This window comes from Eptatretus burgeri, chromosome 1 (genome assembly GCF_056783735.1).
Source record: "Eptatretus burgeri isolate ZD-2024b chromosome 1, Ebu_testis_v1, whole genome shotgun sequence".
Lineage (NCBI taxonomy): Eukaryota > Metazoa > Chordata > Myxini > Myxiniformes > Myxinidae > Eptatretus > Eptatretus burgeri.
Window position 1 is genome coordinate 9,129,841 of NC_140961.1, and position 15,146 is coordinate 9,144,986.

Below are 15,146 nucleotides of genomic sequence, written 5' to 3' on the forward strand. Positions count from 1 at the left end.
GTGTAAGACGACGGTTTTCCCTGAGCATGCGCTCAACTCCTGCAACCATTTCTGGTGTGTCAGCTGTGAGGCTGGCCCGAGCGAGTAACATCTGCTACTGCACACCCCACTTTTAAACTTCCTGTCGTAGTCGTATACCTGCTGCAGCGATAAACATGCATCACCATATTGAATTTTTATTCTGCAATGGATTCCACTGGGATTCACACCCTCACTTCCCAAGAAATTGATGACAGAATGTTGCTCCTCCCTGGTGCATGCATCTAAGGGAGCTGCCATCTTGGAACTGATCTGTTGATGTCATACAATCAATGTTGCCAGATCTAAAACAGGCAAAACATGACTTACCCATAGATATAACATTTGTCTGCAACTACACACATTACATTCACAAATAATTAATTAATCGCCTTTTTAAGGTTACTCATTGATTGCCCATCATACTCGAATATATGACCCGTAGCTTCGCTGACGGAAATTCCAATCTTTGCTGTGATGGCTAATCAATAGGACAAGAAGAAAATGAGTGCAGGGATAGCCAGAATTACAAGTTTGTGTTTGCAGTTTCGCCACGTGAATCCATGTACCCATAAAAAAAATCATCACAAACCTTCCCAGGAGGTCCCTGAATCCTTCTTAGTTTGATTTATTAAAATCCGTTAATCCATTCTTGCGTTACAACACGACAAACAAACACAGGCATATATATATATATATATATATATATATATATATATATATATATATATATATATATATATATATATATATATATATATATATATATATATATATATATATATATATATATATATATATATATATATGCCTGTGTTTGTCGGCGACACTGGTGGGTATCATATATATATATATATATATATATATATATATATATATATATATATATATATATATATATATATATATATATATATATATATATATATATATATATATGATACCCACCACACTCATCTTGCTGAAGCTGCTGCATGAAGAAACCCAAGAAGGGTAAGTGCTTTGCTGTTTCAAACCCCAGAGTTCCTCCACAGCTATAAAGACGTTCACATGTGAGAATCCCAATGCTGCACACCCCCTCAGCTGCCGGACCAGTTTCATCACTTCTTCGCGAATCTTCAGCTACAGCGCAGACAGCAATGCATACCAATGAGGCTCCCAAGCATGTAGCACGTGCAAACATTAAAAGCAGTCAATATTTAAATAATAAAGACCCACCCACATCTCTCACCTGTGAATGGATAGAATAGCCCATCAGCTCTCACCTAATCGACTAAACCCAGGTAACTGGATTATATAAATAATTGACACCTCCCACACTCTTAGCCAAAGCTGCTGCATAAAGCAACCCAAGAAGGCCTCCATAAGATCAGTGCTTTGCTGTTTCAAACCCTTCCCAGAGTTCCTCCACAGCTATAAAGATGTTCATACATAGTACACACATGAGAATCCCAATGCAACACACCACTTCAGCTGCTGGACCGGTTTCATCACTTATTCGTGCCTCTTCAGCGACAGTGCAGACAGCAGAATTCCTCCAGTTCCTTGTGTCGCTCAAATACATGTTGCAAGACTCTTCAGCATGATAGCCAACGGCTCTCGGTGTGCAGCAACAGTTGGACGTTTTCGGCTCCTATTTCATTTCATAGTGCAGCAAAAAGATGAGAATCAAGTGGCCTTGTTTTAACAAAGTTGACTATCTGTCAGAACGGTGTATCGTTCTGGCTCCAAAGGGCAAGCTGCTTTGGCTTTTCTGTGCGCAGTACTCGTACTGCTTTGGCAACTTGTTTTACCGGCTTTATCACACCTTTGTGCACTCCTGTCATTGAACGTTGGTGCATATTCCAATACAATCCGACCACTTTAATGAATGTTCACACATGTAGGAATCAATAGCTTTGAATATTTCTTCACCAGTTGTCTTGAGTTTCCAGAGGTTTACAGAACAGGAAATCTTATTTCATCCACACAAGAACATTTCATCCGCGAACACCATATAAATCCATCCACACAAGATCCAAGGAAGGAAATGCAAAAAAGTTTTTAATTGATGAAATAATATTTTGTTTGTTTGTTTGTTTTCCTCTATTTTCTTCCCTTCAGGGGAGGGGGCATGGATTTGGTTAAAAACGCATCAACCAGACAACCCCCACCAACAGCACTCCGTACACATGCACGCAATCACCCATCAATGCTCAAACTACCTAAAAGTCCTGTCAACATCCCCATACGCCTCTGTCTCCATAACTTCCAGGTTCCTGTCTAATTCCAATTTAAACTTATCTGCTTTTTCTGCTGGGCGGCCAAACTACCTTTCCAGGGAGGCCATTCCATGCAGAAACTACTCTCTGAGTGAAAGTGCCCTACCTTACTACTGTCTTAAATCTCCTCTTCTTTCCTCTCAAGCTATGGTCCCTGGTCCTATCACTGTCCACTCTGTTGAATAATTCATCTGCACTTATTTTATCTCTATCTTTTGTTATCTCAAACACTCGATCATATCTCCTCATAACCGCCTCCTTTCTCGTGTGCGAGGTCAGTCTAAAAAGTAATGGGATTGACTTCACAGAAATTTTATTCCAAAAAATATATTGAAATTGCAGCGAGTCCCCTTCAAAATAGTTTCCCTCCAGTCTCACACACTTGTCCATCCTCTTCTTCAATGCACCCCCGGAAGGCTTCTTCTGGAATCCTCCGGAGCTCCCTCGTCACGGCCATTTTGATGGCTTCCACATCAGGAAATCGGGTCCCCTTGATCACCCCCTTGAACTTGGAGAATAGGAAAAAATCACAAGGGGCCAAGTCTGGCGAATACGTGGGTTGCTCCAGAGTTGGCACGTACCTCTTCGCCAGAAACTGTTGGATGCTCAGGGCACTGTGAGCAGGGGCATTGTCATGGTGGAGCACCCAGGCGTTGTTCTCCCACAGATCCCTCCTCTTGTCCCGGACTGATCTCATGAGACGCCGGAGGATCTCCTTGTACACGTATTGATTCACTGTTTGACCCTGTGGTAGAAACTCGAAGTGGACGATGCCCTTGATGTCAAAAAACGCGATGAGCATCACCTTGACTTTTGACTTTGACATCGTTGCTTTCTTTGGTCTTGGTGATGCCGGACTTTTCCACTGACAACTCTGCCGTTTGGTCTCAGGATCATATTCGAATATCCACGATTCATCGCCAGTAATGACCCTCGCGAGCAGCTTTGGATCGTCCTCGAGGCGCTCGATAATCTCTTGACAGACAGTGACTCTTTGCTGTTTCTGTTCCTCGGACAACAGCTTGGGCACCATTTTTGTGCACACCTTGCACATTTCGAGATTTTCAGTGATGATGCTTCAGACAGTGTCCTTGTTGATGGAAACTTCCTCAGCAATCATCTGCACCGTGAGTCGACGATCTGCGCGCACCATCTGCTTCACACGCTTGATGTCCGCCATTCTGCTCGTTGAAGGTCTTCAAGACCGTGGATCGTCTTCAACCTCCTCCCATCCCTCTTTGAACCTCTTGTGACATTAAAATGCATGTGCACGTGACATCGTTTCTTCCCCGTAGATTTGCTGCTGCAGCGAAGGATTCGGAAGGTGTTTTGCCAAGATTGGCCTTCTTAAAGTCGAGATATACTATGTCCACTGCCTTTCCATCATCCACCCAATCAGACACTGCTTCATGGAACTCTAAAAAATTTGTTAGACAGGAACTACCTTTGGTAAACCCATGCTGACTACCTTCAATTCGTTTTTATTTATTTAAATGGTTTCTCATCTGGTCCTTGATTAATGTCTCCAACACCTTCCCCACAACTGGAGTCAAACTAACAGATCTATCATTTCCCAATTCTTCTCTGGATCCTTTCTTTAATAATGGTGTTACATTTGCTACTCTCCAATCCTTCGGTACCTGTCCTGACTCCAGTGAACTCTTGAAAATATCCGTTAATATCTCGCTTACCTGCTCGGCTACCTCCATCAGCACTCTCGGGTGCATATTATCTGGACCCGGAGCCTTATCTTCTCTAAGATTACCTCGCTGTTCCTTTACTTCCTCCACTCCAACCTGAATCTTCTGTTAAAGCCCTTTCTAACCTCCTTGATGAATACTCTTAGCTCTTGGCAATTCTCCTGACTGTTCTTGTGTAAAAGTGAAGAAAAATGCCTGTTTAATAAGCCTGCCATCTCACTTTCATCATGAACCACTCTCCTGGTGCTATTCCTCAATGGGCCCATACTGGTCCTAACTTGTTCTTTTCCCCTGATCAACTTAAAGAAAGCCTTGTTATTATATTTAATATTCTAAGCCGTGGCCTCATTCTCTTTTGGTTCTCGAGTTATTTTCTTAACTTGCCTCTGTTTACTTCGATAGTTATATAAATCTAACTCCAGTCCTGTTATTTTCAACCTAATAAATGCATTCTGCTTCTCCTTGGTAGCATTCCTTATCTCACTGCTCAACCACCCTGGTCTCTCTCTGCTTCTGCTTTACTACACCTCATTGGAATGTACTTGCTCTGCACTCGACACATTTGGTCCTTGAAGGTTTCCCATTTCTCTGATGCTGGTTGTCCTGTTGTTAGTCTCCCAATCTACATCACCCAATTCTCTCCTCATACCCTTAAAGTTTCCTTCCTGAAATCAAATAGCCTTACCCTACTATCCTGAACTCTAACCCTCAACAGAATCTTTGCACACACAATGTTATGGTCACTTGTTCCTAAATGCTCTCCTAAAAGTACAGTTGTCATTTTACACATTGAAAGCTCCTGATGGGAAAGTTCCCATTTATTTTGTTGAAAAAAAAACTCCAAATGGCTTCTTTTCACATTCCGGATCCTTTGTAGATGAATGGCGGTGCAACTTTGCGGGTTTATGCACTTCGTTTGACAATAGCTCCTGACAAATAACGCACTGTGGCTTTGTTTCATCCTTGGATCCAGTAAATATAAACCCCAATGCTAAATATTCTGGATGATATTTCCGACAGAGGCTTTCTTTTCTTTGAATGTGACTGATGAGGTTGCTCGATTCCAGTCGTAGGCCCAGGCTGGTCCCCGCTCCCACTCGCTCGTATAAGAAGTCTCTCCATTTTGCAATCATTGTGTTCACTGCTCACCGAGTCGAACCAGTCATGATCTTAGTTTTTTCACAATACACTCTGGAAATACGAAGACGAGTGAGGTGGGATGCAACATGAAAGTAGAAAATGATTGCACGGTTTACAGGATGTTACGTAACACTGTGGCGGGCTGTGATTCCGTCATTGTTGAACACTAACCAAAAGTTAATTTTTGTATCCATTTCGATTAAAATGGCTGCTTTGAATGCTCCGCTTAGAATTGCAGCAAAAGTGTGCAAATGTAGAAGAGTACTGGAATGGACATGTATAAAAAGATGACGGATGTCGAGGAGGTAAATTGAATAACCTGCATTTTTTGAGTAAACTTGTACAACCTGAAAAAGAACTCGAGCAGCAAAAGCCTGTGATAAAAATACCACTATATTAAAAAAAAAATCCTTTTATTCTTGCACTGTTTGAAATGACTCAAAAATGGGAAGTTGTGTATTTATTTGTTAACGGTGAAGAAATTTTTTGTGAGCAATTAAGGCAGTGGTCTGTTGCTTATACACATCCCAGGTTGAATGTTTTTCGTCCGATTTAACAAAAATTTATAATTTTCCTGTAGGTTTGGATTAATTTGAAGCAACTTTTACTTCCCAACTATTGTTTTTTTTTCTCTCCAAGGAGCATTTCCATGTTTCAGGGTGGGACCGACATACAGTCCAAATAGATGGCATTAACCTGTTATATTTAGATTTTTTTATTTGAATTATTGCTGTTTAATGCACGAGTCACTCAATTTCATTGTTTTAAGAAAATAAATTTTATGTTGGGATGTGAACGTTGTTTTGAGTGCCGTGTCTCCTCGATGCTCCATTTCCTGCACTGACCTTGGTCCTTATTTGTTTGTTATTTTTTTATGCACACAGTTCGAGATGCACATGATTATTTACGGGCGATGATGAAGCAGGACGAACGAAGTGAGCGTGCTCTTAATTTGACTACCGATGTGATTGCCCTCAATTCTGCCAACTACACCTTATGGTACGTTCCTTACATGAACAACCATTGAACAAGTACAAACTTTAACGGTACTTCGACTGCGGTAGTTGTGGCACGTACACTTGTACCTTGAATCTGGTTCTTCAGTAACGTATCGTGCTAAAAATTGTGAGCTTGGTTCTCTCCATTTGCTTGCTTATCCTTTTATTTGACCAAAAATGGTGATTATTTTTATTTATATTTATTTATTTATTTATTTTTTATCGAATGTCATCCCTCAGACCATCATCATGTGTAGTCAGATTATTGTTGGATGCCTCATTGTCTTGAGGGCTTTTTAATCTCTTATTTTACAATCTCAGAAACTATTTTAACTCTTTGTTTTGGTCTAACCTGATGGCATCATTCAATAAGGCTTTGGCAATCGATTAATTACGAAGGAAAACTTTTGGCTCCGGTTGGTTGGTTGGAATGGTGGAGCCGGCCAGAGGGATAGATTGCACGTGTATTTGTCTCGTGGCTCTCGTTAGGCATTACCGAAGGCAAATCCTGCTGACGCTGAAAAAAGATCTGCGGGAGGAATTGCTTTTTGTGCAGGAGATGATCGAAGATCAACCAAAGAACTACCAAGTCTGGTGAGTCATCATTTAAACAGGTCATTGGCTTGCAAGTGGTTTTACCTTTTGGGTGCCCTTTTAATATTTTTTATTTTTTTTTAATCTTGTAAACATTTCTTGGCTTGACTGTTGTTAACAATTATTTATCTCGGCATGTTTTTGATTGCATCATCACATCACCTTGTACAGGTGAAATAACTCGTGCTGTTTGTATTCAAACGCAATACAGGCATCATCGAAAACTACTTGTGGAGTGGTTGAAGGATCCATCGGAAGAATTGGCTTTCTGTGCTGAGATACTGAAACAGGATGCAAAAAACTACCATGCTTGGCAACACCGGCAGTGGGTCCTTCAGGTAACGCAGCCAAATGTGCGTCTGTGACTATGGGTGTTGATTTATTTAATTACTTCTGTGCACATGTGGGAAGGGAAGACTGTCATGAACTGTGGCCTTGCTTGATGTGATGACTGAAGGCTAAGCGCATGCAAGTGGTTACCACCCCTATTTTAGGGCATACCGTGGCTTGAGTGTCATTTTTGAAAGTCACAGACTACTACTGGTCATGAAATTTGGTTCATTGCACAGACAGTGTTCCATAGGACCTTAAAATATATAGGTTCATGGGTCTATGATGTATATTACTGATTCTACAGGATTTTTAGCCACGTCTCGTCTCGCGTAGCGAACGTGGCTCGAAGAGAGCTCGGCGTTGTTCTTCTTGTTCTTGTTCTTCTTGTGAAGACAAAACCTTTAGGACTCAGCTCTTTTATATACAGGATCCGGATCTCCTTAAATACTAAACACCTGTACACATCCTCGCATTGAGGGTGCCTTTTGAGAGCGTCTATCATGAACTTTTAAATATATTCGGACATTTGCTTTAAAGTTTCGAAAAGTTCACGTTACTCTTTAAAGATTATTCCATTTAATGTATTGTAATTTCATAAATACACTATTTTCTCGTCATGAACGACGATCGCCCATGACGGGTCTCGCGATTGGCTCTGTCAAGGCACGTGACGAAATATCGGAAGTTGTTGTTGTTGTTGTTTTTTTTTCCCCTTCTTTTTCTTCTTTTTCTTCTTCTTTTTCTTATTCTTCTTATTCTTCTTCCTCTTCTTCTTATAGTGAAGACAAAACCTTTCAATCTCATGACAAAACGTTTCTGGGGGTGAGAAGTCGGCATGAAGGTAGGAAAGGTGGCAGGCAAGGTCGTAGGCAAGGTGTTAGGCACCCTTAAATCTATATGCATGCTTTGGTATTCACCGGCGTGCACGTCATCCTCGTGCCAGTTTCCAGGCACGCCATATTGCCAGGCACAACTGTCAGTTGCCAGTTCAGTACTGAAGATGGCAGCATTAGTTGTAGTATACAAGAGCCGCGTCATTCTGCCAGCCTCCGTCTCTTCTTGCCAAGGTTGTGGTTTAACAAGAAGAAGAACAACAACACGGAGCTCTCTTCGAGGCAGCGTTCACAACGTGACGCGGCTAGAAATACCATCCCAAGAAAAATTGTGAATATTCCAACTTCAACAGTATTAATGTTAAATTAACTAAACTTAATGCAACAGTGCCCTTATGGCTTATCTTTTATTAATTTTCAGATTCCCTGTTGTTTATTCACAGTTTTCCTGGATCCCCACTCACTGAAGGACATACTATTTCCAAAATGACCATGTTGAAAGTGGACTGCAATCGCTTGCAGCCAAAGTCATGACATTTATTGAAGAACAAGACTTGCCTTTGGCCATCAAAACACCCACAGAAGCAGATGGGAACTTTTTTCATGCCATCTCTGACCTTGTCCAAGAACCAACTATCCGCAATGACCTTCCCGACTATATTGTTTCTGTGAAAGGAAACCATTTAAGACTAAGAATGGCAGTAATGAACTTCTTCGAAAAAATCGACAAAGAAGGTAGGCATGAGCTCTTCAATGCTGCAAAAGATGCAATCATCCAGGACTTAAGGATGAAGTTGCCATCAATGAATGAAAGTCAATTATGGAGTGGATACATAGACAGCATGAGAAAGGCTGGCACCTGGGCAGATGATATAATTGTCATGTGCACATCATGGTTCATTGGTCGGAGCATCGAAATTGTGTCACAAGGACAACCTGGACGCACCATCAACCCAAAGTACTGCCATGATCGTGGTGTAAACCCTGGTCCAAAGCTCACACTTGGATATCTTTCTAACATACATTTCCAAGCTCTCATTCCCCTCAGGGAAATGTTACACAACACCACTTGCAGAGGCTGCAACAAAGAATTCAAGTCTCTCAACTCATCTTGCTTTCAAGCCAAACTGCAAGATCCACTACAATCCTGAGGAGTTGGAAAAGCTCACAATTGCCATCTGTAAACATTACAAAAAGAGGAAGAATAAAGAAGATTCAAATAGATATGTGAAAACAAAAAGGGAATATTGACAAACACATCAAGAGCAGTTGCGTCAGAAACAGGCACAGTACGACCAGTCCCACCAAGAGCAGGTGTGTAAAACGGGCACAGTACAACAAGAATAACAAGGAGAATTTGCAGCAAAAGGGTAAGCAGAGAAGAGAAAATAAATCATCCAACAGGGACTTAAACACAAGACATGAAACTTCAAGAAAGCAACATTTGATACCCCAAGTTATGGATGTCAGATATGTCAACAATTGTGGTTTAAGAAAAGTGTGACAAAGTTGAACACAGACAGTTTCTGTCATCCATCAAATCAACAAATACCTTTTAACAGAACCATTACAATGTGAAGGTGAACAACCAGTGGAAAGATATATATGTAACAATTGCAGGTCCCATCTTATCCAAAAGAAACAAATTCCACCTCTTTGTCATGTAAATGGCCTTGGCATTGCACAAAGACCCAAAAAGTTGCAGCTTACAGAACTTGAAAATGTACTCATTGCAAAGAATATCCTCTTCTTGAAATTGTTTAAGCTACCAAAAAGTAGGTGGTCTGCAGTGAAGAACAAAGTTGTCAATGTTCCAATCACCGACAATGATCCCCTCGATACCCTGTCTTCTGTAGTCAGTCTTCCTAGATCTCCGCATGAAGCTGGTATCATTCCTGTTAAACTTAAAAGAAAAATCAGCTACAAGAATGTGCAGCAAGAGGCATATATTAGTCCACAGAGGCTTATTGAAGGAACTTGGGCATCCAGCATACCAAGACATTCCAATTAATGAACACTACACCTTCAGTTGTCGCCCTGCCACTGATGATGATGATGATATCAATGAAAATACTAACCAGGACAGTGATGATCACACATCAAATAAAATTGAAGGGAATAATATAAGAGATCCCATTAAAAAATAAATCAACTTTAATGTCAGAATAATTTCCAGAAGCAAGATTATTTGAAAACAGGACCAAATCATCTGTACAAAAAAAATGCAAGTCATCAAATCAAGCAAGTATTTCAATTGCACCTGGTGAAGGAAAGATACCTACAAATTTAATGAGAGATGATGGCTGGGACATTAATGCATTTCCTACATTCTACCCAGATGGCAGGTTTGGCCTGAACTATGCTAGAGGACAAAAAAAACCTCTCACCTCAGAAATTCTTTTGTCAGAGACTCCGAAACATTGACTCAACTTTTTCATCTGACACTGCTAATGTTTTCTCAGCTAATTACTACATTGAAAGGTATGCCCTTGAGCGGCAGATAAATGTTAGTTACCAGAAAGGCAGCATTTCTAATGGAAGCCTACTTACTCTCGATGATGGTTTTTCTGTCTTTGACAAACTTCCAGGTACACCCAAATATTGGCAGCAAAAAAGATATGAGCTCACTGCTAAATTGGAACAACTAGGTGCATTCCAGTTCTTTTTTACCCTATCTTGTGCAGACAAGCGTTGGAAAGAAATCTACATGTCAATCTTCAGACAACTGGGCAAAGAAGTATCATTTAAATCTGGGACACAAACAAACACTATCGAAGATGTCCTCATTAATGGAGAGCCACTCGAAGAGTACATCGCAAAAGAGAACCAACACAACCTTGTGCAAAACCATGTGTTGGCTGTCACTAGGATATTTGACCATCGAGTGAAAGTGTTTTTCAACAATATTGTAATGGACAAGCACTGTCCAATGAAGGTCCAATTTTACAACTATCATGTGGAATTTCAACTAAGAGGTGCAGGACACATACATGGTGTGACCTTCCTGAACTTGAGAATGAGTTTCCAGGCTTATCAGATACTATAACAAAGCTAAGAAGTATGGACAGAGAAGGACAACTGACAGAGGATGAGAAATCGGTGCTTGTGGACTTTGTGGATGAATTCACTTCATGCTCCTTGGATTATCCAGACATTGCAAACATTGTTAAAGAAGTTCAGATTCATCACCACACAAATGCATGCAGAAAATACAACACTCTGCAGGTTCAACAATCCAAAATTTCCCAGTGATCGAACAGTAATATCACAACCACTTAATTTGGAGAACTATGTTACTGATGAAGAAAGGCTCTATATGGATTGCAATACCCAGCTAAAAGAGTACAAGCAACATGTCAAGCACCTCAAAGAAACCCGGAAGGAGGTCAAATGTGTTCTCGAAGATTTTCATCAAGAAACGCTTGAATCACTGAAAATCAATGATATTCTTCAGATAGCAAATGTTACTGAAGAAGACTTTTTCAAGACATTTTCTGTATCATCTCATGGAACCAACATTGTCCAAAAGAGAAAAGTCAAAGAAATCTATGTCAACAATTACAACTCAGAGTGGATCAAATCCTGGGATGGAAATATGGACATTGCAGTATGCCTGGACTTCTTTTCCATCATTACATATATTACAGATTATTGCAGCAAAGGTGACACAGATACAATGAGGTTTCTCAAAGCTGCTGCAAAAGAGTACAAGAATAAGACACTGAAGGAAAAACAGAGGTACCTTTCACAAGTTTTCCTAACACACAGAGAGATCGGAGAAAGTGAAGCATACTACAGGATGATCCCGAGCTTACACGTAACAGAATCAAACATAAAATGCATCTTTGTGGCAACTGGATTTAGAGATCACAGATCAAAATGCTGTGTTAAAATATCAGATGACAGTGAGGATGAGGAGAAACTTGCAGGAGAAAGCAGGGTTAAGATTGAAGGTGGAAAAGGAGTTTTTGTGGCAAAAGCATCAATCTTTGAGAAGTACTCATCCAGGTCAAAAGTTATAGAGAACATATGTTTAGCACAATTTGCTATCATGTATGACAACTGCACGAAGCATAGGATTAACAAATTTGAGGGTGCTTCAGCAGAACAAAGTTCTACTTACACTATTGTCTCATGGTTGGATGAATTACAAGTTCCACTGCCAAAATATATCAAACTTGCTGATACATCTCTTGGGTACATGAAGCTTCGAGGACATCCAGCCGTCCTGCGCTTCCACAAATTTAGCTCGGACACCAATCCCCATGAATATTTTTTTCTCAGAGCTGCTGTTGTACCACCATTGGAGACATGAGGAGGAACTGCACGAAGACAATCAAGAAGCATGCCTTCAACTTTACAACATCCACAGAGACTGCATCATTTAAGTTAAAGAACAGCTCTTCCTAAACAGAAGCCAGAGCAGCAGTTGAAGCTGTTGGAGACACAAGGCCAGTCCATATTGGTGATGATATTGATGCAGAATATGACCAGGGGCTAGAAGGAATGGTCGAGGATGAAGAACAAGCAGCAAGGCACCCTGGTGAGTTGGTTAATATGCCTGAAGATGGTCAATTCAATGTGGAGACTGCAATCTATCATAGAATAGATATTTCCAATATGGACAGAATGCTTGAGGCAGCAAGAGAACATGACAAAGATCATCAACAACAAGTTTTCAATACAGTTATCAACTACTCTAAGGGGCTAAGAAGGAGCCGAGCCAACAAGACCCATGCATCAGCACCACCACTGCTCATAGTTCATGGAGGAGCTGGCTCAGGAAAGAGCACTCTCATCAATATTATAACCCTTTGGTCAGAACATATTGTTACGTTTGAGGGGGGGTATGCATTCAAAGGGTAATTAGGATGTTTAATTAGGTATGCCATGCTGTTCGAGTTTACCAGGATCTCGATGTAATAAGTAGCAATTCAGTGGTGATAAGTTGTCTAGTAAATGTTCATTTCTTCAAGGGGGGAAATGATAATTGTCACGTAATTAGATAGGGACACGGGATAGGGTAAGTGTGTCTGCGTAAACCCCTTTTTGGTATTCTCTGGAGACTGGCCATGACGTCACAGGACAGTGCAGCAGATGGCTCCGCCCCGTGATCACGATTGGCAGATGGCGACGGCGGTGGGCCAATAAACGGCTCGATTGGAAGTGACGAGGACCAAGGATAAAAAGGCTCTGTTCGGGGTCGAAAAGAAAGAGGAAGAAGATTACAACCAAAAGATCGTGGTTTTTTTTTGGTGTGGTTCCCTGTGGCGGCAGAGAGCGTCCTTGTTGTTGTGCTGAGTCGATCGTGTTCTTGATCCTGTCTTGGAGCCTTGCTAAGCCTCGTGCCTCACATTGGTTGGCTCTGGGGTTCTGCTGACTCGGAGTACGGGGTCGAACGGCGGGCGGACCTGCCTCCCTCTCCTGCTCGCAACTTGGCGCCAGAACTGGTTCCCTGGCGGCTGTGAGCAGACTTGGGCCAAGACCAGGAGGTCGACAGCACCACGGTTTCTCCTGCCCCCCTGACGAGAGCAAGGCCAGCTCGTCCGACGCCGATCCAGGGACAGTTGCGTCCACACCATGGTCCAGCCTGACCACCAGAAATAGCTGTTGTGTGTGTGTGTGTGTGTGTGTGTGTGTGTGTGTGTGTGTGTGTGTGTGTGTGTGTGTGTGTGTGTGCTTGGCGCCTTAGAGGGATTGAGAACTGTATATTCATTGGAATTGTCTGTGTTTTTCCCCACGCCCGATCCCACACCATCCCGTCGAATCGCCCCGGATCCCTCTTCTTGCCGAGTCTTGTTATTTCTGGTAATAATTAGAAAAACAAATAAACATCATCAACTCAGTGAAAAGTGACTCGTGCCACCTTCCTCGTCCCGTTTGCGGTAGAGCGATTAGAACCGCCATGTTTGGGTTATAAACAAATAAACCGCCTCCATCGTTTCGGCTCATTCTACGTTGGCGGGACTGTTCAAGTCCCGTGGATGTCACATTGGTGTCAGGGTGTTGGATGTTCGAACCCCTCTAAATTATATACCAGGATTAAAATCTCGCCACGAATTGGAATCTAAAATTACTACAGAAAAGCGCGCGAGCGCGGGAAAATTTTGGCGGGATTTTTCAAATTTAAATTAATTGGCGGCAAACGGGACTTCTGCACCATGGCGGATGTGCAGATGTTTGAGGAGGAAGGCCACATGTCTGGCAGCGAGTCGGGGGAAGAGGGGAGAGACGGGGGTAGGGTTGGAACCTCCCCCATTCCGAGCGTGGACCGTGCTTCATTGCCCGTAACGGGGCCGGCAGTGCCGGAAACCGGTGCGATGACTATCCAGACACTGTTGGAACGTTTAATAGGGGACATGACTGCACAGAGGGCGGAAATGATGGCACAAATGGCAAAAATGACGGCACAGGGGGCAGAAATGACAGATCAATTGGGGGTAATGGGGGTACAGTTGGGTGCACGGATTGATTTAATGAGGGATGAATTGGGGGGAAAAGATGGAGAAAATGAAAACTGATGCAGGAGTGTGTGGATGTTCAATTGGGGGAAATACAAAGTAAATTCGAGGATAGATTGGAGGAAACAAAGGTAGAAATTACATTGGAGGGGGAAAATATGCGGAAGAAATTGGTAGATAAAATTGATGCAACGAACATTCGGGTTGATAAAGTGGAGGAAAGCATGGAACGTCATCGTGTCTGTGTGGATGCTCGTATGCAGTTGCAAGTTGAAGAATGGGGAGAACTGAGGAAGCAAGGGATGAATTTGGCGGAGGAGGTAAAAGGATTGGAGGCTCGTTTGGACGAACAAGATAAAATTATGAGCCAAGATGAAGTCTTGGATAAAGGCCTGGTAGAGCCGTCTTTTGAAGTAGAGTGTCCGGGTTGGTTGAGGAGCAGCTACAAACTCGTGACGGAGCCTTGGAGGAGGTTGTGCGGGTCCAGAAGATCCTGCGGGAAGAGGTGAATCGGTCCATTCAACGTTTGGAACAGGAGGCAAAATTGACCCATGAGACCCTCACCACAAAACATCTTTGGCCACAGTGGGCTCCGAAATTGGATACGCAGCCACAAGGGTGTTTGATCCCTGGGCTGGATTTGGACAAGGGAGAAACTGAGAAGCGGGCCACCGTAAAAGTGATCCCCCTGGTAAATTTCGACGGGTCAGGGAGCGTTGAAGCTTTTCTGACGCAATTTGAGTGCATTTCCCGACTAAACGGGTGGAATGAGCGGGAACGTACAGGGAATTTGGTGGCAACGTTGCGG

The 15,146-nt window shown here is 42.2% G+C and overlaps 1 protein-coding gene across 2 annotated transcripts in view; it reads left to right on the plus strand.

Annotated features, from left to right (window-relative positions):
- Window positions 1-15,146, plus strand: part of FNTA (farnesyltransferase, CAAX box, subunit alpha) — a 104,955-nt gene that overhangs the window by 20,897 nt on the left and 68,912 nt on the right. Inside the window, exons 3-5 of one of the 2 annotated variants that reach the window (XM_085871655.1) lie at window positions 6,004-6,118; window positions 6,607-6,711; window positions 6,923-7,064. In XM_085871655.1, coding sequence (XP_085727781.1) covers window positions 6,004-6,118; window positions 6,607-6,711; window positions 6,923-7,064 — 362 coding nt within the window. The remainder of the gene's footprint in view (window positions 1-6,003; window positions 6,119-6,606; window positions 6,712-6,922; window positions 7,065-15,146) is intronic. The other variant, XM_085871661.1, reaches the window with a different exon arrangement.